At 36.9% G+C, this 25,106-nt stretch overlaps 1 protein-coding gene across 1 annotated transcript in view; it reads left to right on the top strand.

Moving 5' to 3' along the window:
• HMCN1 (hemicentin 1) overlaps positions 1-25,106 on the top strand; it is a 522,545-nt gene that overhangs the window by 453,626 nt on the left and 43,813 nt on the right. The window contains exons 94-100 of the mRNA XM_033853373.2: positions 7,859-8,008; positions 8,299-8,436; positions 9,597-9,718; positions 10,326-10,563; positions 16,008-16,070; positions 17,483-17,602; positions 18,487-18,621. Of these exons, the coding sequence (XP_033709264.1) occupies positions 7,859-8,008; positions 8,299-8,436; positions 9,597-9,718; positions 10,326-10,563; positions 16,008-16,070; positions 17,483-17,602; positions 18,487-18,621 (966 nt within the window). The remainder of the gene's footprint in view (positions 1-7,858; positions 8,009-8,298; positions 8,437-9,596; positions 9,719-10,325; positions 10,564-16,007; positions 16,071-17,482; positions 17,603-18,486; positions 18,622-25,106) is intronic.

Here is a 25,106-nt window from a genome sequence, read left to right as displayed (position 1 = left end):
CAAATATCTATCAGTCAGATGTAACCGTATCTTTTTTTTTTTTTTGTATAAAAATACAGTGAAGTTTTTAACTGATATTGTATCCTGAAATCTTGCTGCATTTGTCAGTTTACTTTTTAGTGGATTCCATGGAATTGTTTATATATATAAGATCATGTCATCTTCAAATAGAGATAATTTTACTTCTTTTTCTTCCCAATGGATATGCCTTTTATTTGTTTTTCTTGCCTAATTGCCCTGGCTGGAAGGTCTCTTATAATGATGGATAGAGGTAATGGGAACAAAAATCCTTATTTTTTCCTAATTAAGGAACACAGCATCCTTTCTGTTACCATTAAGTATGATGTTAGATGTGGGTTTTTTCATAGATGTTCTTTCACATATGGAGGAAGTTCCTTTCAATTCATAGTTTGATGAATGATTTTATGATGAAAAGTGTTGATCTTGCCAAATGCTTTTTCTGTGTCTAATGAGGTGAGCATATGCTTTTCACTTATTAAATTCTGATATGATGTATTCCATTAATTAATTTTTGGATGTTGAACCAACCTTGCATTCATGGAATAAATCCCACTTCGTCATGGTGATATTTTTTTTTATATGTTGATGGATAGCAGTTGCTACAATTTTATTGAGGGTTTTTACACCAATATTTGTAGAAGATATTGGTCTGTTGTTATCTTGTGATTTTCTTGGTTTTAGTATCAGAGTAATGCTGGCTTTATAAAAGGAGTTGGGAAGTGTCTTTTTTTTTTTTTTAACATCTTTATTGGAGTACAACTGCTTTACAATGGTGTGTTACTTTCTGCTTTATAACCAAGTGAATCAGTTATACATATACATATGTTCCCATATCTCGTCCCTCTTGCGTCTCCCTCCCTCCCACCCTCCCTATCCCACCCCTGTAGGTGGTCACAAAGCACCAAGCTGATCTCCCTGTGCTCTGTGGCTGCTTCCCACTAGCTATCTATTTTACGTTTGGTAGTGTATATATGTCCATGCCACACTCTCACTTTGTCACAGCTTACCCTTCCCCCTCCCCATATCCTCAAGTCCATGCTCTAGTAGGTCTGTGTCTTTACTCCCATCTAAACCCTAGGTACTTCATAACCTTTTTTTTTTTTTAAGATTCCATACATATATGTGTGCATACGGTATTTGTTTTTCTCTTTCTGACTTACTTCACTCCGTATGACAGACTCTAGGTCCATCTACCGCACTACAAATAACTCAATTTCGTTTCATTTTATGGCTGAGTAATATTCCATTGTATATATACGCCACATCTTCTTTATCCATTCATCTGTTGATGGACACTTAGGTTGCTTCCATGTCCTGGTTATTGTAAATAGACCTGCAATGAACATTTTGGTACATGACTTTTTGAATTATGGTTTTCTCAGGGTATATGCCCAGTAGTGGGATTGCTGAGTCATATGGTAGTTCTACTTTTACTTTTTTAAGGAACCTCCATACTGTTCTCCACAGTAGCTCTATCAATTTACATTCCCACCAACAGTGCAAGAGTGTTCCCTTTTCTCCACACCATCTCCAGCATTTATTGTTTCTAGATTTTTTGATGATGGCCACTCTGACTGGTGTGAGATGATATCTCATTGTGGTTTTGATTTCCATTTCTCTAATGATTAATGATGTTGAGCATTCTTTCATGTGTTTGTTGGCAGTCTGTATATCTTCTTTGGAGAAATGTCTATTTAGGTCTTCTGCCCATTTTTGGATTGGGTTGTTTGTTTTTTTGTTATTGAGCTGTATGAGCTGCTTGTAAACTTTGCAAATTAATCCTTTGTCAGTTGCTTCATTTGCAAATATTTTCTCCCATTCTGAGGGTTATCTTTTGGTCTTCTTTATGGTTTCCTTTGCTGAGCATAAGCTTTGAAGTTTCATTAGGTCCCATTTGTTTTTGTCTTTATTTCCATTTCTCTAGGAGGTGGGTCAAAAAGGATCTTGCTGTGATTTATGTCATAGAGCGTTCTGCCTATGTTTTCCTCTAAGAGTTTGAAAGTTTCTGGCCTTACATGTAGGTCTTTAATCCATTTTCAGTTTATTTTTGTGTATGGTGTTAGGGAGTGTTCTAATTTCATACTTTTACATGTACCTGTACATTTTTCCCAGCACCACTTATTGAAGAGGCTGTCTTGTCTGCACTATATATTCTTGCCTCCTTTATCAAAGATAAGGTGACCATATGTGTGGGTTTATCTCTGGGATTTCTATCCTGTTCCATTGATCTATAGTTCTGTTTTTGTGCCAGTACCATACTGTCTTGATTACTGTAGCTTTGTAGTATAGTTTGAAGTCTGGGAGCCTGATTCCTCCAGCTCCATTTTTCATTCTCAAGATTGCTTTGGCTTTTTGGGGTCTTTTTTGTTTCCATACAAATTGTGAAATTTTTTGTTCTAGCTCTGTGAAAAATGCCACTGGTAGTTTGATAGGGATTGCATTGAATCTGTAGATTCTTTTGGGTAGTAGAGTCATTTTCACAATGTTGATTCTTCCAATCCAAGAACATGGTATATCTCTCCCATCTATTTGTATCATCTTTAATTTCTTTCATCAGTGTCTTATAATTTTCTGCATACAGGTCTTTTGTCTCCTTAGGTAGGTTTATTCCTAGATATTTTATTTTTATGTTGCAGTGGTAAATGGGAGTGTTTTCTTGATTTCACTTTCAGATTTTTCATCATTAGTGTATAGGAATGCAAGAGATTTCTGTGCATTAATTTTGTGTCCCGCAACTTTACCAAATTCATTGATTACCTCTAGTAGTTTTCTGGTAGCATCTTTAGGATTTTGTATGGAGAGTATCATGTCATCTGCAAACAGTGACAGCTTTATTTCTTCTTTTCCGAGTTGGATTCCTTTTATTTCTTTTTCTTCTCTGCTTGCTGTGGCTACAAGTTCCAAAACTATGTTGAATAAGAGTGGTGAGAGTGGGCAACCTTGCCTTGTTCCTGATCTTAATGGAAATGCTTTCAGTTTTTCACCATTGAGGACGATGTTGTCTGTGGGTTTGTCATATATGGCCTTTATTATGTTGAGGAAAGTTTCCCCTATGCCTACTTTCTGCAGTGTTTTTGTCATAAGTGGGTGTTGAATTTTGTCGAAAGCTTTCTCTGCATCTATTGAGATGATCATATGGTTTTTCTCCTTCAATTTGTTAATATGGTGTATCACGTTGATTAGTGTATATTGAAGAATGCTTGCATTCCTGGAATAAACCCTACTTGATCATGGTGTATGATCCTTTTAATGTGCTGTTGGATTATGTTTGCTAGTATTTTGTTGAGGATTTTTGCATCTATGTTCATCAGTGATATTGGCCTGTAGTTTTCTTTCCTTGTGATATCTTTGTCTGGTTTTGGTATCAGGGTGATGGTGGCTTCGTAGAATGAATTTGGGAGTGTTCCTCCCTCTGCTATATTTTGGAAGAGTTTGAGAAGGATAGGTGTTAGCTCTTCTCTAAATGTTTGATAGAATTCACCTGTGAAGCCATCTGGTCCTGGGCTTTTGTTTGTTGGAAGATTTTTAATCACAGTTTCAGTTTCAGTGCTTGTGATTGCTCTGTTCATATTTTCTGTTTCTTCCTGGTTCACTCTTGGTAGATTGTACATTTCTAAGAATTTGTCCATTTCTTCCAGGTTGTCCATTTTATTGGCATAGAGTTGCTTGTAGTAATCTCTCATGATCCTTTGTATTTCTGCAGTGTCAGTTGTTACTTCTTTTTCATTTTTAATTCTATTGATCTGAGTCTTCTCCCTTTTTTTCTTGACGAGTCTGGTTAATGGTTTATCAATTTTGTTTAGCTTCTCAAAAAACCAGCTTTTAGTTTTATTGATCTTTGCTATCGTTGTTTTCATTTCTTTTTCATTTATTTCTGATCTGATTTTTACGATTTCTTTCCTTCTGCTAACTTTGGGGTTTTTCTTTTCTTTCTCTAATTGGTTTAGCTGCAAGGTTAGGTTGTTTATTTGAGATGTTTCCTGTTTCTTATGGTAGGATTGTATTGCTATAAATTTCCCTCTTAGAACTGCTTCTGCTGCATCCCATAGGTTTTGGGTCGTCATGTCTCCATTGTCATTTGTTTCTAGGTATTTTTTATTTCCTCTATGATTTCTTCAGTGATCACTTCGTTATTAAGTAGTGTATTGTTCAGCCTCCATGTGTTTGTATTTTTTACAGATCTTTTCCTGTAATTGATATCTAATCTTATAGTGTTGTGGTCAGAAAAGATAGTTGATGCAATTTCAATTTTCTTAAATTTACCAAGGCTTGATTTGTGACCCAAGATATGATCTGTCCTGGAGATAGTTCCATGAGCACTTGAAAAAAATGTGTATTCTGTTGTTTTTGGATGGAATGTCCTATAAATATCAATTAAGTCCATCTTGTTTAATGAATCATTTAAAGCTTGTGTTTCCTTATTTATTTTCATTTTGGATAATCTGTCCATTGGTGAAAGTGGGGTGTTAATGTCCCGTACTATGAATGTGTTACTGTCGATCTCCCCTTTTATGGCTGTTAGTATTTGTCTTATGTATTGTCCTATGTTGGGTGCATAAATATTTACAATTGTTATGTCTTCTTGGTTCCATCCCTTGATCATTATGTAGTGTCCTTGTCTCTTGTAACAGTCTTTATTTTAAAGTCTATTTTGTCTGATATGAGAATTGCTACTCCAGCTTTCTTTTGATTTCCATTTGAATGGAATGTCTTTTTCCATTCCCTCACTTTCAGTCTGTATGTGTCCCTAGGTCTGAAGTGGGTCTCTTGTAGACAGCATATATACGGGTCTTGTTTTTGTATCCATTCAGCCAGTCTGTGTCTTTTGGTGGGAGCATTTAATCCATTTACATTGAAGGTAGTTATCGATATGTATGTTCCTATTCCCATTTTCTAAATTGTTTTGGGTTTGTTATTGTAGGTCTTTTCCTTCTCTTGTGTTTCTTGCCTAGAGAAGTTCCTTTATCATTTGTTGTAAATCTGCTTTGGTGGTGCTGAACTCTCTCAGCTTTTGCTTGTCTGTAAAGGTTTTAATTTCTCCATCAAGTCTGAATGAGGTCCTTGCTGGGTACAGTAATCTTAGTTGTAGGTTTTTCCTCCTTCATCACTTTAAATATGTCCTGCCAGTCCCTTCTGGCTTGCAGAGTTTCTGCTGAAAGATCAGCGGTTAACCTTATGGGGTTTCCCTTGTGTGTTATTTGTTGTTTTTCCCTTGCTGATTTTAATATGTTTTCTTTTTATTTAATATTTGACAGTTTGCCTAATATGTGTCTTAGCATGTTTCTCCTTGGATTTCTCCTGTATGGGACTCTCTGTGCTTCCTGGACTTGATTAACTATTTCCTTTCCCATATTAGGGAAGTTTTCAACTGTAATCTCTTCAATTATTTTCTCGGTCCCTTTCTTTTTCTCTTCTTCTTCAGGGACCCCTATAATTCGAATGTTGGTGCGTTTAATGTTGTCCCAGAGGTCTCTGAGACTGTCCTCAGTTCTTTTCATTCTGTTTTCTTTATTCTGCTCTGCAGTAGTTATTTCCACTATTTTATCTTCCAGGTCACTTATCCGTTCTTCTGCCTCAGTTATTCTGCTATTGATCCCTTCTAGAGTATTTTTCATTTCATTTATTGTGTTGTTCATCATTGTTTGTTTCATCTTTAGTTCTTCTAGGTCCTTGTTAAATGTTTCTTGCATTTTGTCTATTCTATTTCTAAGATTTTGGATCATCTTTACTATCATTATTCTGAATTCTTTTTCAGGTAGACTGCCTATTTCCTCTTCATTTGTTAGGTCTGGTGGGTTTTTACCTTGCTCCTTCATCTGCTGTGTGTTTTTCTGTCTTCTCATTTTGTTTATCTTACTGTGTTTGGGGTCTCCTTTTTGCAGGCTGCAGGTTCGTAGTTCCTGTTGATTTTGGTGTCTGTCGCCAGTGGCTAAGGTTGGTTCAGTGGGTTGTGTAGGCTTCCTGGTGGAGGGAACTAGTGCCTGTGTTCTGGTGGATGAGGCTGGATCTTGTCTTTCTGGTGGGCAGGTCCACGTCTGGTGGTGTGTTTTGGGGTGTCTGTGGCCTTATTATGATTTTAGGAAGCCTCTCTGCTAATGGAGGTTCCTCTGTGAGACTAGAGAGGCCATGCTCCTTAGTAATGATCCAGAGAACTAAGTAAATTAGTAATCCTTCTACCCTTCTCTCGCCCTGCTTAGGACTAAGGATAAGAACAAATGGAGCCGACCAGGTCCTGACTGGCCCTCCTGTGTACTTTCCTGCATCATCTTGCTGCATGTTTCCCATCACCCACTAAGCTCGCTACTCTTGGCTTCTCAGATGTGACAAGCCACCACCTCCCAAAAGGGTGACACATGCTGTTTCCTCTACAAGGAAAGCCCTTTTCCTGCCTTCCTTGACTTTGCTAAGACCTTAACTTTCTTCAGATCTTCGAACTATTTTTACCCCCTTCTCAGACTTCCCTGAGTAGTAGATATCCTATTCATTAAGATATACATTTCATTTTTACATTTATTTGTGGAATTCTAATTAATGTTTATCTCCCCTATTCAGACATAAGTGCTATGAAGGCAGGCTTCATGTCTTTTTTATTTTCTTTCTTACCATTCTATCCTCAGTACTTGATGAACAAATGAATATAATCCAGAACATGAAGGGTGAATCAATGTGAAAAAAATGTTTTCTCTCACTAGTAAAATAATGCAAATTAAAATGGTGAAACACTTTACTTATTGACTTTTCTCAGACTGAATACAATTGTATTTCTCCCCAGTATATAATACATGATAACAATATCTGAACCACCTAGCGATTGTTTTAAAATATATTCAATTAAAAGGCATTAAATAATGAATATTTTAAAATTTAACTGTTAGCCTCTTCCCAGTACGTTTCCCTCTCTTGTCAAAGCATGTACTCCTTAACCACCAGTTCTGTGTTAGTCACCAATAATTTTGTTGAACAATGGAAAGAAGGCATAAAATTACTGTAGAGTTACTTTTAAAAGATTGTATGATTGTTTTTCAACATAATTGTCTTGGTATGAATTTTGCAACAATGTTAAAAGTACAATATTCTTCTCAAATTTTTCTCAAGTTAAACATTTTCCAATATATTTGTAATATGAAGAGCTTGGTAAGCCCTTGATCTGAAACTCAAGACGAACAATAACCCTTAGATACTTCACATTTATGTTGACAGTGACCTGTCACAAGACTTTGGAGCTGTTTTGTTGGCGATCCCTCCTTTCCCCTCCATGTTCTCTTGAAGGAGGCAATAGATGAAAGAATATGTGTTTTGATGACAAGCAGATCTGTGTTCATATCCTCACTCTACTGCCTCTTAGCTGGGTAATCATGGGAAAAGTCACTTGATTTCTCTGAACTTTATTTTCCTAGTCTGCAAACTGTGGCTGTTCAAAAGTACCTTATAGGATGTTTGCTAGAATTTAAAGAGTTAATGCATATTAAGTGCTTACTGTAGCACACATGACATGCTCAATAAACTCTCATTATTATCATTATTTCATCACCATCACCAAATACATACTTTATTTAGGCTTTGGGACTGGGTGCCGATTGAATTCTTTGGACTGTGAATTAATACTATGATGTACGTAGATTGGAAGGATCCTAGATTTATATGGGTTGATGAGTGTTACATGAGAGTAGAATGTTTTGAAATCTTATGTATTTCACTCTTAAATTCAGATGTCATATGATCTTTTAAATGTTTGAGAGAAGACTTGGAGCATCTTTGAATACTGGCTTTCTTTTCTCCCATGTAATGTTGATGAAATTGTTCCCTTATCCAAGAATGTTTTTTCTTCCCGCAATAGGTGGGCCCCAGCGAGCCAGAGGAAGTGTTATTGGAAGTATTAATGATGTCGAATTTGGAATTGCTTTCCTTAACGCCACAGTAACAGATAGCCCAAACTCTGATACCAAAATAATACATGCCAGAATTACCAATGTACCTCGCAGTCTTGGTAAGTCTCTTTGCTTACAAAAGTTGTTACTAAGCCTCTTTTTAAAAACATATATTTTTCTTTTTCACCTATTATTAAAATTTCTAGAGGATGCTACTACTACATGATCAGTATAATAGTCCTTAGTTTTATCCCAGTGGTAAACACTTAAAGACACATGAGATACTGATATTTATTTTGTTGTTATTCAAGTTTATTTAGGATTCATCCTTTTGAATAACATGCTATGAATAATAATAATGGACTGTAAATATTTTGCTCTGATATCTTATTTATCCCTTTTTCTCTAGGTCCAGCAATGAGAAAGATAATTTCCATTCTAAATCCCATTTATTGGACAACAGCAAAGGAAATAGGAGAAGCAGTCAATGGCTTTACCCTCACCAATGCGGTCTTCAAGAGAGAAACCCAAGTGGAATTTGCAACTGGTTAGTACCAGCTGAACTTATTATTCTATTACTATTTAAAAATATGATTGCTTTAAATGTTGATGGTTAAGAAAAATACATTATATGTTCCCACAGAGAATAATTTCAAAGTTTTGTTGCCATCTTAGCATAAATGATATAAAAGCAAGTTTATATTTTCCTATAAACTTTTACTGACGTGGGTCTATAAGAGGCCATGTGTTTTCAAATAGTATAGTGATTTTTATAGTCTGAAAGCTTTTTTTTCATCATCTTTCCTGTATCTGTTCTCTTTAAATCCTTAGAGAGGGTTTTGAAGGCCAAACAGCAGGAAGATGAGCCATTGCTAATATTAATTAAAGGCTTTTGTCTATGAAACTGAGAGTCAATTAGGATATCTTATAGAGATTCTTTAATCAAAAAAATGGAAATGAAAACAAGCAAATCTAAACACTTTTCACTTTATCCTTAGTCTTAATACTTATTAGCAATTCATGGCCCTTTCCAAGGGTCTACAGCTTTTTATAGACCTCCATTTCTAACATCTTTGAAGGTGGTCAGCTCAGCAGCAGTGATCTTTGAGAAAGAAGGGCTGAGGGAGGGCATAGCTTTAATAAGCCCAGAAGACATGTGGGTCTCTGTATGGCAATCCACTTACAAAGATGCCCCTTTGCTACTTCTTATTTTTCTTTAAGTATTTTTAAAATATTTATTTGGCTGTGCCAGGTCTTAGTTGTGGCACATGGGACATCCCGCACGCAGCAATGAAGATCCCCTTTGCAACTTCTTAAAGCATCCGAAAGAACAAAGCCCTGGGGCCAGACTTGTGGCTATTGCCAGTCTGCCTGGTCAAGCTTTCTATCCCTTCTCACAGACAAGCGATCCATTTTTGTAGAACTGCCTTTCTCTTGCTTGTGAGTTAAAAGTGTGGAATCCTTCACCTAACCATAGGCTACATTTTTGCCACAAAAAAAGAGATTTTAGAATCAACTTAATTCAATCAACCTAAGTCTTTAATTTAGGGACGAAGTGCTAATTTAATTCTCTTATGATCTGTGTTTAATCAAGTTTGAAGTACAATAACAAAGCTGAACTGGTATATAAAGTAAATCCGCTCTGTGCTTACACAAACCATATATATATATATATTACTATTGAAATGAACAAATTCTAATTCCTAGGAGAAATCTTGCGGATGACTCACATTGCGCGGGGCTTGGATTCCGATGGAGCTCTGCTGGTAGATATCGTTGTGAGTGGCTATGTCCTGCAGCTGCAGTCACCTGCTGAAGTCACTGTGAAGGTAAAATGCTAGGATAACTTGCCTTCGCTGTTTATTGGAGTAACAATAAGAGTAGGAGTAAAAGAGTGCAGAAAACTTGTTCATTTTGGGGAGTAAATGTCTAAACCACTGAAGTTAGGAATGGCTATCTGGTCTTTGTTTAAAAATCTTTACGGACAAGTCTTTATAAGCTCTTAGTAGTTTTATTACCCTGCTTATCAGGACCAAGATCACAGCTTTGTTGATTTAAGCCATTTGTTTAACTTTCTGTAGACAAAGAGAATACTAATTTTTGCATTAAAGTTTTTGTAGACCATCCTTAGAAGTATTCCAGAAATTAAAGAATGGTAACAATCATCCTTTCACATTTTTTTTTGACCTACAACTGAATCCCTTATTAAAGTATAACTTATGACACTAAAATTATGAAACTAAGGTATTTACAATTAAAAGGTTCAAATTTTAGTTCCTGAACACTACTGTACAATTACAGTTTTATTTAGAATTATATATTTTTATCCCCTAAGCCTTTTTTTTTTTTTAATCTCATTCTACATCTCATAGTACCCTCAAGAAAAAAAAATAGGATGAGCCATGCTAATCCTCAAATCTGTACTGTCTTTCTTAGGATTACACAGAGGACTACATTCAAACAGGTCCTGGGCAGCTGTATGCCTACTCAACCCGGCTGTTCACCGTTGATGGCATCAGCGTCCCATACACATGGAACCACACTGTTTTCTATGATGAGGCACAGGGAAGAATGCCTTTCTTGGTAGAAACACTTCATGCATCCTCTGTGGAATCTGACTACAACCAGTTAGAAGAGACATTGGGTTTTAAAATCCATGCTTCAATTTCCAAAGGTAATTTGGTTAAAGGAAAGTACAGCTCTTTAAGCTATGCAGTCCTTTCTAAATGGGTAAAAGAATCGCATTGATGCCATTCAAAATAAGGATATTAAGGTATAGACTGAACACGATAACATGTTTTTCATGTGTGTTGCCCATGTTTCGTAGGTGAAGTCCTGTGGTAAGGCCAATCCCATTGGCATTCTAGTACATTTAATTTACTAATAGGCATCTTCAGATGGCATAATGGAGTTGTTACTGTTCTAGCCTATATACACAGAGAGGTTTAAAAATATATCCTCTGTCAACGATTTTTCTTTGGGCAATAAAGTCCATTTGTTCTTGTTCTGAATCTTATATTTGACAGAATTTTTTTAATTCCTGAAGCATGATGTAAAGGTGTATCTTAACCTAAACTAGCCAAAAAAAGTTTCCATATTTTAAAAGCAGCTTTTAAAACCCGGGAGGCAATCATTTCAGCTGTCATTTATTGTTCTTGGAAATTATAACTTTTGAACTGCTTTCCCTTGATCTCAGCAGTCTCCCTATGCTGTGTGGTGCTTTGATGTGTCTATACTCTGAGATTTCCTTTTCAGTTGTAAGAGGCAACACGACAATTAGCATTCCATATCCTGCGGGGTTTTGATGCTAGGAGATACTTGCGTGTGGTTATGTTATAGGCACTAACTGTTTGAATGACTTTAGCTTTGAACTTTAGGCTCCCATGAGACATTTCAAATGATTCAGAGTGGCCTGGTGAATGTATGTGTTTTACTTTGTGCTGGCTTTCCTAAAATAGATGCAAGTAGATTTTAACCATCATTTTGCTTATCATGCTCAGCACATTCACTTAAAATTCATTTTCACTGTTTACTCTTGCTTTCATCAGTTGTGCATGTGCCTGTTTTCTTCTTCAGCATCTATCTGAACTGCTTCATCAAATTTAAGGTCATAGTAATGTAGGAGTATATTCACATTTTTTTTGAGCTAATCACAGATTCACGAAGCCTCATAGCCAGTAGAACCCGTAGCCCTACACCTACTCAAACCACATGTCACCACCACCTCATTTTACTATTGTCATGCATGTTAAGGTAACTTGGACTAAAGAAAAGAGCCACTGGAATGAAGAATTATGTTTTCTTTTCCCCAGTAATACTTACTTTTCAAAGTTAACCTCTGTTTCTACTTTTTCCAGTACTCCATATAATTTTTTAAAAGATAACTTAGCACAAGACTTTAGTTAAAAATGAATTTATATCATCTGGGACCAGAGACATTAAAGTGATTTTTGAAAAGTCATGTATACTTTCTACCCAGTCGTGCTTGAAAGTCTTTATGGTTTAAGACCTTCCTTGGGACTTGGGTCCCACAATAGAAGGAAACATTATAGGACATTTAAAACCCCTTACTATCCTTGGATGCTATAATTCTATGAATTACATCTGATGTAGGTGCCCATTTGTTGTTGATATTGTTCCTGTGAGTTGCAAGAATTGTGTACCTGCAATTTCTTTGACCACCAGGGAGCAAGCTTGCATTCTTAGTTGCTTGACCAGTATGTTCTTTCTCTTTGTTGGGTCTAGACTAAACCTATGGTTACAATGCAATTGGAATTGTAGAGAGCTTGAAGAAAGTTCAGATTTCTAGGTACAAAGATTTTAGTTTAGCTAGTCTAAGGTAGGGCCTTGGAGTCTGTATTTTTAACACAGCCCCTAAATGATTCTATTGTAAGCGGTCTTTACTCTGGCATTGGAAACTACTAGTCAAGACAATTCACAAATATAGAAATTTTTAAAAATTATATCTTTAAAATTAAATGATTCTATTGTAAGCGGTCTTTACTCTGGCATTGGAAACTACTAGTCAAGACAATTCACAAATATAGAAATTTTTAAAAATTATATCTTTAAAATTAAATGATTCTATTGTAAGCGGTCTTTACTCTGGCATTTGGAAACTACTAGTCAAGACAATTCACAAATATAGAAATTTTTTAAAATTATATGAATTCATATCTTTAAAATTAAATTATTTTCAAAATATAGTTATAAAAAATATTTATAGTTTTACAAATTAATCAGAAGGAGATAAAAGAAATTTAACTACAAATAAAATTTTTAAAGCTTCCTCATGGGAGAAAAACAAAATATATAGTTTTTCTTTGTGTATATTTAAACTTATTTGCATTACATATTATGGACAACTATGATTACCCTTAATATATATAAGAACCTTAAAAATCAATAAGAAAAAGGCAAATACCCCAATAGAAAAATACATAATCTGTGAACAGGAAATTCACAAAGGAAGAAATAATAATGACAAAATAAATGTGAAAAACTGTACCTCATTAATAAGCAAAGAAATATAAATTGAAACAATGAGGTTCCGTTTTCCAGTTATCATTGTCAGAGATTAAAATATAGGCTAACCACTCAGTAGTGAAGAGGTATAGGAAACAAATACCCTCCTACACTGCCAGCAGAGATTGTAGATTTGACATTTCTGGAAAACAGTATGTATCAGTAGCCTCTCAAATGTTCACATCTTTTTAGTTATCTCATTCTAGGAGTCTGCCCTAAGAAAATCACAGAAATGGCCAAGAATAAATGTTCTGAAAGAGGTAAATATGTAAATGATGGCACAGATGTATGATAAACTCTTAAACTAAATATTCCTTCAAAAGTATTCTAATGATTGCTTATTTATTCATTTAAAAATAATTGAGTACCTACTGTATACCAGATACTGCTCTAGGTATTGAAAATATAGCTATAAACAAGTGACAAAGGAGAATGTACATGACATAACAATCATTGAAAAATAGTACACAATATGATCCAAACCTGGGTTGCCCACATCACAGTGATTGTAAGGAAACCTTTATACTGGTTAAAAACACAGATTCCCAGGCTTCTTCCTTGGCAATTCTGACTGGGGTAGGACCAGAGGGATCTATATTTTTAATAAGCTCTCCAAGAGATTTTACGATCAGTAAAGTTTGGCAACTGTTAGTCTGTAAAGGATCCTAACTTAATTTTTTGAAGTATATACTGATGGAAGTGACTGCAGGGAAAAGCACCAAAATCTTGGCAGTAGTTTGTTCCAAGTGACAAGGTTACAGGGAATTTTATACTTTTTAAAGTCTCTACAATTATACATTACTGTAACACAAACAAATATTTTGTATTGTCTCCCTACTATGTCAAAAAGTAAATCATAATATAATTCAAAATAACATGATTTAATTACAACAGAAAGAATAAATAAAAGGAAAATAGTTGATAACAAAATATTATGTATTTCAATATGAAAATCTTTAGACATTACTACACTGGAAGTTAAGAGAGAAGTATTTACATGGCTGAACCAATATTTAGAGGCCCAGTGTGATTTTTTTTTAAAAAACATTGAGTAATTCTTGGTAATGTTCTGAATAAAACAATGTACAATCAACCACCCATTTATATGACAGCTGCATTTCTGGAAAGTTCATTGTATATTTTAATCACACAAAGAAACCGTTTAATATATGGAAGATGGTTCTAGCCTTAGATAATTACCAACAGCTTTCTCGCTTCCACGACAATTTTTCAGGGCAAGGGACACATCTTCATCTTGCATCGTTATCCCACACATTGCAATACTTAAAACCTTCCCCAGGGTCTTCTCCACTCCCTAAATTTAAATAGGCTTCCCTATTAAATCATGTCATTATAATGACAACCAAAGTCTCTCCCAAAAACCTTCCCAGATGCCACTCCATGGAAGATATCTCCCCATTTAGAACCAGAAATCTAAAGCTTCTATCAGATAATAATTTATGTTTACGTTACACATTTTTCCACAACTACGTCCCCAACACAGTGCTGTACACAACATACTGGCTGCATTAAGAAATGTTTGAATAGTAAATAAAAATGAAGCATGAATTATAATCACCACCTGAATTGTATTCTTGAGTTCAGTGGTTGAAAGTCCCACAGACTTGCATCTAAATCCTTGCTCCAGATTATATTAGCACTTTGACTTTAAGCAGTTTACATGTCCTCAGTCTCAGATTCTTCATCTGAAAATTGGTTATGATGGGAGTAGGGCAGTTCTGAGGTTTCATTCGAAATACAGCACATGAAGCTCACAGTACTGTATGACACTCAACAATCATTTAGCAACATGCTCCGGACGTTTCTATCCCATCCATCCTGTCCCCATTCCCTTGAAGGTGCAGGAAGGCTTGGATGCTCTCAGGGTCATGTTTACACTCAGGGTGGAAATGGATCATGAACCTCTCTGCTTTCGCTTCATGGTTTATAGCAATTTGATTGCCTAGAAATAGCAAGTAGGGCTCTAGCTTTCTAGTCAAGGAAATATTTTCATTGGAGCATGTTTCTTCCACCCTCCAAATATATAAATGTACAGAAGAGTTTTGAACAGTTTCATGTTCTCAGCAGGGCTTAAATAATATTGTAATTGAGACTCTCCAAAGTAGAATGAATCTGAAAAATTAATGAATGCCCAGACTCCCTCTATGAAGAGCACCTAAAACAATAGTAAAAATAAACAGTTTCATGCATTTAGAATTGAAGGAAAATCTAAGATAATTTCTAAGAGATTGAATATGAACTGAACATAAAATTTCCCTTGAGAGAAATCTGCTATACCTGTTATATCAATGATTGTCTTTTAAGGTATGTGTATGTGTGTGTGTGTGAGATTACTTTGTTAACTTGAAAAATGTTTAAGTTTTTGCATCTCAATAACGTTTGAAAAATATTTGCTAAACGGCTTAACACCAGTCAAAACAGAGTTACTTTCCAAGGAGATTCCCTAACCTATTTATTCTTGTTAATAGTTTTTTTTCTGACATCTAACTTAAATCTATTCTATTGCTATAATGATATGCCTGTTTCTTCTTGCTTTGACTACCAGGAAGGAAAACACTTGGTTACACCTAGGAGGACTTAGACCCAGATTCTTCACAGTACAAATGGAGGAGATCTACAAAAGGAGAGGGTTTCTTCACTAGAGTTTGTTTTTCACTGGCATAAGTTATTTTAAGTGGCTTCAAAATAGCAGTCCTACTTCTAGAACAAACAGAATAAGTAAATGGCTGGAAGAATAGGACTTTGCCTGTGGTTATGCCTGGCATTCATATTGATTTGGATCCTTTTTCATTATCAAAGAGTGATTAATTTTCTTTTGATTAATGTAAACAACTTAAACAGAAAATCTGCTTCCAGTGGCTGGCTGCTTGCCAACAATCTCTGTATTATGATTCATTTAGTTCTTGGTTGAGAAACAGTAAAACTTTTCCATTCTGCTTGTTTTCACCTATTGCATTTGCTATGTCATGTGTTCCATCCTTGGCATATGTTCCCAGAGAAGATGGTCCTGGGGAGAAACAAGATGCTAATGTTCTAACAAGCCAGTTAATTTTGCTTTTCTCTCTATGGTAGGAGATCGCAGTAATCAGTGCCCCTCTGGGTTTGCCTTAGATTCAGTTGGACCCTTTTGTGCTGGTAAGTATGGAAATAAATTATTCATTTTTATTTTTTATTAAGCTGTTAATGCTACCATTTAATAGACATTTACTGTCATTTTGCTAGATATTTAAGAATCACAACAGTCCTATAAATGTCCCATTTTACAGGTGAAGAAATTGAGATGTGAAGAAGTTAACTGCCTAAGATCACTCAGCTATCTAGTGGCAGAGCTAGATTTGAATTTAAGATAGATACAAAGCCCTTGCTCTTCCGATTAGTCCACAATCAAGTGTGTCAAGGATCATGGTCAAGTAAAGGGGTAGAGGGAACACAGGGACAAAACACTGGACTTCGTCTGGCCACCTGATTGCCATGAATGTGGAACAGCAGTAATTCATCTCTAAGTCACCTAACCTGAGAATTGCTTAATCGTAGGATAGGGCTGGATTGTGGGTGGAGGACTAATGACTAAAGCAGCCTTGTGCCATCCAAGTACCTGTGCAAGAGGGTCACGGATAAGTAAATAGCTAAGTAAATGACTTGAGGAGCTCAAGTTAGCATACGTAGTGCCTTGCTTTTTTTTTTTAATAAATTTATGTATTTATTTTTTTTATTTTTGGCTGCGTTGGGTCTTTGTTGCCGCACATGGGCTTTCACTAGTTGCAGCAAGTGGAGGCTACTCTTCGTTGCGGTGCGTGGGCTTCTCATTGTGGTGGCTTCTCTTGTGGAGCACGGGCTCTAGGCATGTGGGCTTCAGTAGTTGTGGCACACGGGCTTAGTTGCTCTGCAGCATGTGGGATCTTTCTGGATCAGGGCTCAAACCCCTGTCCCCTGCACTGGCAGGCAGATTCTTAACCACTGAGCCACCAGGGAAGCCCCACAGTGCCTTTCTTTTTGCTGGTAGGCAATGTAATGTAGTATAGTGGTAAAAAGGTGGTCTTTAGAAACTACACTGCCCAGGTTCAGATCCCAGCTCTGCAAATAATGACCTATGTGACCTTGAGCAATTTACTTAACCTCTTCTGACCAGGTTCAAATCCCAGCTCTTCGAATAATAACCTATGTGACCTTGAGCAATTTACTTAACCTCTTTGTTCCTCAGTTTTATCATGCAAATGAAGATAGGAATAAAAATACTTAGCTCCTAGGAATGTTGAGGAATGAGTTAATGTAGGTAAAAAGCATTTAGATCACAATAAATTGTTATTATATCTTAGCTGTCATCATTGTTGTTTTAGAATTAATCTAACCATTTATTCACTCTCAGATAATTTGAGGACCCCAAATTAATTTTTATTTTGTGTTTCCATCCTGTGGCACTTAGAGCATTTCCTGTTACATTTGATTCATTCATTGGCCTCTATAAGCAACTCTTTTCACCAACTTTAATAACTCCTTCAAAGTAGGGCTTCTTCATACTGATTGGGTCTTTTTGTTTCTTCTTTCAGATGAAGATGAATGTGCAGCAGGGAATCCCTGCTCCCATATCTGTCACAATGCCATGGGAACTTATTATTGCTCCTGCCCAAAAGGCCTCACTATAGCTGTGGATGGAAGAACTTGTCAAGGTAGTCACAAAGCTAAGTCTAATCAACACATTTAAGCAGTGGACATGGCAGTCTCTGACCTAGGAAAAGCGTGGTAGACCAGTGCTCTTCTTTCCTACTCTTTCTGCCCCCACCTTCATTAAGTTGAAAAAGTAAGGAAGAGGGAATACTGCTCACACACTGCCTTCATATGGGGTGCTCTGTGGGCAGGAATGCCTGTAGTGACTCACTCAATCCCCACAACACAATGAGAAGAGACAGGCAGGACTATTACCATACTTCTTTTACAGGGATAAAAGTAGGAAGGAAGAGGTTATAAAGAAATTTAGTAAATTGCACAATCATGGTATGTTAAAGAAGAACACACTTTTCTATCAGATTCCAGGTATGCTTCAAAGTTAGAACTTGTATAAGAGCCTAGTTGTATAATAAACTAAAAATGATGAAAAGAAGAAAGGATTTCTCCCTCTATGCCCAAGGAGACCCCCTTCTAAATGCTAAAGAGAGAGAGAGCAGGGGCATAGGAGTAACTTTTATGGAATGTCCAGTATGGACTGGGCACCATAAACATTATTTAATTTTCAAAGCAATGCTGAGAGGTGGATATTATTATCCTCATTTTACAGATGAAAAAACTGAGATGTCAGAAAGGAGAAGTACCTTTTTTCAGCCACCTAATTTATAAGTGGTCTGTTGGATGGCTTGGTCTGTGAAGACATCACACTGTCCTGCTATGAGCTTGTCAGCTACTCAACCCACCTGAAATGACACACCCCCAAAATTCGCCATTTTTGCTTTTGTATATTTCAAGTGTCATTCATTGCTTTTCTTATCCCTGTTTCACAACAGGTTCTTTGGTTGGTTTTCTTCAGTTCCCCCTAGTTGAATGACTCACTTTGTTGCAGATATTGATGAGTGCGCTTTGAGTGGACACACTTGCCACGCCGGTCAGGATTGTGACAATACCATTGGATCCTATCACTGTGTGGTCCGCTGTGGAATTGGCTTTCGAAGAACCAGTGATGGGCTGAGTTGTCAAGGTATACAAATGGAGTCCCTTGCTTTATCTTCACTGTATTACAGATTAAAACCCCTGCCTGTTGAATCACTTAGAGTAAACTCTCTTTAATGGATTGAGCTTCTTAGTAAAATGTTTAAATGTAATATGCCATGGCTATTTTAAGTATTTGTAACAAAGTGGTTTTGAATAAAACTTGCCTGTAATATTTGAGAGAAGAGATCATACAGCATGATCTTAATAGAATCTATTTAATAAAACTCATTTCATAAGACTATTTACTGCAGGACTTCTTTAATAGAACTTATTATTTTAGAGCAGTTTTAGATTCACAGCAAATTTGAGTAGAACGTAAAGAGATTTTCCATATTCTCCCTGCCCCAACTCATGCACAGCCTCCCCTGCTACCAACATCCTGCACCAGACTGGTACTTTTTTTTTTTTTTTTAACCAAGGATAAACCTACATTAACACATAATTACCACCCAAAGTCCATTGTTTACATTAGGATTCACTCCTGGTGTTGTATATTCTGTGGGTTTAGACAAATGAATAATGTCATATATCCTCCATTGTAGTATCATACACAATAGTTTCCTTGCCCTAAAAATCTTCTGTGTTCCACCTAGTCATCCTTTCCTCCCCCAACCTCCAGAAACCACTCATCTTTATATATATGTATAAAGTGCAGTGGCTTCTGTTTGTTTCAGAGCTTGGGCTCCAGGCACGCAGGCTTCAGTAGTTGTAGCGTGCAGGCTCAGTAGTTGTGGCACACGGGCTTAGCTGCTTCACAGCATGTGGGATCTTCCCGGACCAGGGCTCACACCCGTGTCCCCTGCACTGGCAGGTGGATTCTTAACAACTGCACCACGAGGGAAGCCCGTCATCTTTTTATTGTCTCTCTAGCTTTACCTTTTCCAGAATGTCATGTAGTTGGAATGATGCAGTATGTAGCCTTTTCAGATTGGTGTCTTTCACTTAGTAATATACATTTAAGATTCTTCTATGTCTTTTCATGGCTTGATAGCTTATTTCTTTTTAGTGCTGAAAAATAATCCATTGTATGAATGTACCACGGTTTATGTATCCATTCTACTGAAGGACATCTTGGCACTTACAAATTTTAGCAATTATGAATAAAGCTGCTATCAGGATTTTCCAGAGGAAGAAACACTGGATGCAAAATGAAATTCTTAATAGTAGAAAGAATGAATGAATTATGGTACATCTATACCATGAACCACTATGCTGCCATTAAAAAGAATGGAATGAAGCTCAACTGTTTGGCTTAGAATTTCCATGAGGCGTTGTTGAGTGAGAACACAAAGATATGAAAGCGTGTATGCAACTTGTGTAGAAAAGATTATGTGACTGGAAAACAAACAATAACCAAAGAAAAAGGAAATGGATTTATATATTTAGGAAGAGATATAGGTTTACATAAAAGAGATACGTTATTATTTATATTAGATTGTTAATGTAAGTTGGCTTTGGTGGACAAGGGGAGGACAAGGGAAGCCAAGTGAAAGAAGAAGAAAAAACGGCACTAAGAAAATCTTTTAAAAGTATATGATCACAGATCAGGGAGGAGACAAGATGGCAGAGTGGAAGGACTTGAGCTCACCTCCTCTCATGAGAACACCAAAATCATGACTACCTGCTGAAGAAACATCGACAAAAATGACCTACCAAAAGAACCTACCAAAAAAGATATTCTACATCCAAAGACAAAGAAGAAGCCACAACTGGATGATAGAAGGGGTGCTTCCATGATATAATCAAACCCCATACCCACTGAGTGGGTGACTCACAAACTGGAAAATAATTATATCACAGAGGTTCTCCCACAGGACTGATAGTTCTGAGCTCCCCATCAGGCTCCCCAGCCTGGGGGTCTGGCATTGGGAGGAGTAGCCCCCAGAACATTTGGCTTTGAACACCTTTGGGGCTTGAGTGCAGGAGCTCCACAGGACTGAGGGAAACAGAGATTCCACTCTTGAAGGGTGCACATAAGGTTTCACATGCACTGGGACCCAGGGCAAAGCAGTGACTACATAGGACCCTGAGCCAGACCTACCTGCAGGTCTTGGAGGATCTCCCAGGGAGGTGGGGGTCAGCTGTGGCTCACTGTGGGGGCAAGGACACTGGAGGCAAAGACCCCAGGGAATATTCATCAATGTGAGTTCTCCCAGAGGACTTGGCAGCAAGAACTGGCCCCACCTAACAGCCTGTAGGCTCCAGTGCTGGGACACCTCAGGCCAAACAACCAGCAAGACAGGAACACAGCCCCACCCATCAGCAGACAGACAGGCTGCCTAAAGTCATCCTGAATCCACAGCCACCTTTAAACACACCCCTTGACATGGCCCTGCCCAGAGGGACAAGACCCAGCTCCACCAGCAGTGGGCAGGCACCAGTTCCTCCCATTAGGAAGCCTGCACAAGCCTCTGGACCAACCTAACCCACCAAGGAGCAGACACCAGAAGCAAGAAGAACTACAGTACTGAAGCCTGAGAAAAGGAGACCACAAACTCAGAAAGTTAGACAAAATGAGGTGGAACAGAAATATATTCCAGACACAGGAGCAAGATAAAACCCCAGAAGAACAACTAAGTGAAGTGGAGATAGGCAATCTGCCTGAAAAGACTTCAGAGTAATGAGAGTAAAGATTATCCAAGATCTCAGAAAAACAATGGAGGCACAGACTGAGATACAAGAAATGTTTAGCAAAGAGCTAGAAGATTTAAAGTCAAACAGAGTTGAACAATACAATAACTGAAATGAAAAATACACTGGAAGGAATCAATAGCAGAATAAATGAGGCAGAAGAACGAATAAGTGAGCTGGAAGAGAGATGAGTGGAAATCACTGCTGCAGAACATAATAAAGAAAAAAAAATGAAAAGAAATGAGGACAGTTTAAGAGACCTCTGGGACAACACTAAACACACCAACATTCACATTAAAGGGGTCCCAGAAGGAGAAGAGAGAGAAAGGGCCTGGGAAAATATTTGAAGAAATAATAGCCAAAAACTTCACTAACATGGGAAAAGAAACACTCACTCAAGTCCAGGAAGCACAGAGTCCCATACAAGATAAACCCAAGGAGGAACACACCAAGACACATATTAATCAACTTGACAAAAATTAAACACAAAGAGAAAATATTAAAAGCAACAAATAACATACAAGGGAATCCCCATACAGTTATCAGCTGATGTTTTAGCAGAAACTCTGCAAGCCAAAAGGGAGTGGCACAATATATTTAAAGTGATGAAAGGGAAAAACCTACAGCCAAGAATACTCTACCCAGCAAGGCTCTTGTTCAGATTCAATAGAGAAATCAGAAGCTTTACAGACAAGCAAAAGTTAAGAGAATTTAGCACCACCAAACCAGCTTTACAACAAATGCTAAAGGAACTTCTTTAGGCAGAAAAGAAAAGGCCACAACTAGAAACAAAAGAATTATGAATGGGAAAGCTCACCAGTAAAGGCAAACATTTTGTAAAGGTAGCAAATCATCTACACACAAATATGACATCAAAACCAGCAATTGTGAGGAGAGTACAAATGCAGTACATTAGAAATGCATTTGAAATTCAGAGACCAGCAACTTAAAATAATCTTAGATAGATAGATAGATAGATAGATTGCTATATCAAAACATCATGGTAACCACAAACCAAAAATCTACAATAGATACACATACAAAAAAGAAAAAGCAATCCAAACACAACTCTAAGATAGTCATAAAATCACAACAGAAAAGAACAAAAGAGAAATGAAGGGAAATGACGTACAAAAACAAATCCAAGACAATTAACAAAATGGCAATAAGAACATTAATATCGATAATTACCTTAAATGTAAATGTATTAAATGCTCCAACCAAAACACATAGATTGGCTTAATGGATACAAAAGCAAGACCCATACATATGCTGTCTACAAGAAACCCACTTCAGACTAAGGGACATGTACAGACTGAAAGTGAGACGTTGGGAAAAGGTATTCCAGGCAAACAGAAATCAAAAGAAAACTAGAGCAGCAAAACTCATATCAGACAAAATAGACTTTAAAATAAAGACTGTTGGGCTTCCCTGGTGGCGCAGTAGTTGGGAGTCCGCCTGCCGATGCAGGGGACGCGGGTTCGTGCCCCGGTCCGGGAGGATCCCACATGCCGTGGAGCGGCTGGGCCAGTGAGCCTGCACGTCCAGAGCCTGTGCTCCGCGATGGGAGGGGCCACAGCGGTGAGAGGCCCCGCGTACAGCAGGAAAAAAAAATAAAATAAAGACTGTTATAAGAGACAAAGAAGGACACTACATAATGATGAAGGGATCAATACAAGAAGAAGATATAACAATTGTAAATATATATGCACCCAACATAGGAGCACCTTGATATGTAAGACAGATGCTAACAGCTATAAAAGGAGAAATCGACAGTAGCACAATAGTAGTGGGGGACTCTAACACCCCCCTTACCTCAACGGACAGATCACTCAGATAGAAAATCAATAAGGAAACACAGCCCTTAAATGACACATTAGACAAGATGGACTTAATATTTAAGCACTCCATCCAAAAGCAGCAGAATACACATTCTTTTCAAGTTCACATGGAACATACTCCACAATAGATCACATGCTGTGCCAGAAAGCAAACCTCAGTAAATTTAAGAAAACTGAAATTAAGCATCTTTAACAACCACAATGCTATGAGATTAGACATCAACTACAAGAAAAAAAACTGCAAAAAACAGAAACACCTGGAGGCTAGATAATATGTTACTAAACAACCAATGGATCACTGAAGAAATCAAAGAGGAAATCAAAAAATACCTAGAGACAAATGAAAACAGAAACACAACAATCCAGCAACTTTGGGATGCAGCAAAAGCAGTTTACGAGGGAAGTTTATAGCAATACAATGTTACCTCAAGAGACAAAAATCTCAAAAAAACAATGTAACTTTACACCTAAAGCACCTAGAAAAAGAAGAACAAACAAAAGCAAAAGTTAGTAAAAGAAAAGAAATCATAAAGATCAGAGCAGAAATACATGAAATAGAGATGAAGAAAACAATAGAAAAGATCAAAGAAACTAAAAGCTGGTTCTTTGAAAAGATGAACAAAATTGATAAAACTTTAGACAGACTCATCAAGAAAAAAAAGGGAAAGGGCCCAAATCAATAAAATTAGAAATGAAAAAGAAGAAGTTACAATGGGCACCACAGAAATACAAAGGATCCTGAGACTACTACAAGCAACTAGATGCCAATAAAATGGACAACCTAAAAGAAACAGATGAATTCGTAGGAAGGTACCATCTCCCAAGACTGAATCAGGAAGAAATAGGAAATATGAACAGACCAATCACAAGTACTGAAGTTGAAACTGTGATTTAAAAACTTCCAACAAACAGAAGTCCAGAACCAGATGGCTTCAGAAGCAAATTCTATCAAACATTTAGAGAAGAGTTAACACATATCCTTTGGAAACTGTTTCAAAAAATTGTAGAAGAAGGAACACTCCCAAACTCATTCTACAAGTCCAGCATCACCCTGATACGAAAACCAGATAAAGATACTACAAAAAAAGAAAATTACAGGCCAATATCACTGATGTACATAGACGCAAAAATCCTCAACAAAACACTAGCAGACTGAATTCAACAATACATTAAAAGGATCATACACCATGATCAATTGGGATTTATCCTAGGGATACAAGGATTTTTCAGTATGCACAAATCAATCAGTATGATACACCACAGTAACGAATTGAAGAATAAAAGCCATATGATTATCTCCATAGATGCAGAAAAACTTTTGACAAAATTCAACACCCCTTTATGATAAAAATGCTCCATCCAGAAAGGGGGCATAGAGAGAACCTACCTCAACATAGAAAGGCCATATATGACAAACCCACAGCTAACATTGTACTCAGTGGTGAAACTGAAAGCATTCCTCTAAGGTCAGGAACAAGACAAGGATGTCCATCCACTCTCACCACTTTTATCCAATATACTTTTAGAAGTCCTAGCCATGGCAATCAGAGAATAAAAAGAAGTAAAAGGAATCCAAATTGGAAATCCAAACAGTAAAAAAATCCAAAAAGTAAAACTGTTACTGTTTGCAGTTAAAGTGATACTATACATAGAAAATCCTAAAGATTTTGCTACCAGAAAACTACTAGAGCTCAATGAATTTGGTAAAGTTGCAGGATACAAAATTAATACACAGAAGTCTGTTGCATTTCTATACACTAACAATGAAAGATCAGAAAGAGAAATTAAGGAAACAGTCTCATTTACCATCGCATCAAAAAGAATTAAATACCTATGAATAAGCATACCTAAGGAGGCAAAAGACCTGTACTCTGAAAACTAAAATGCTGATAAAAGAAATTGAAGATGGCACAAACAGATGGAAAGATATACTGTGGTCTTGGATTGGAAGAATCAATACTGTCAAAATGACTATATTACTCAGAACTATCTACAGACT

Source organism: Tursiops truncatus, chromosome 1 (assembly GCF_011762595.2).
Source record: "Tursiops truncatus isolate mTurTru1 chromosome 1, mTurTru1.mat.Y, whole genome shotgun sequence".
NCBI classification, from domain to species: Eukaryota; Metazoa; Chordata; class Mammalia; order Artiodactyla; family Delphinidae; genus Tursiops; species Tursiops truncatus.
This window is presented reverse-complemented; position numbering and strand designations above follow the sequence as displayed.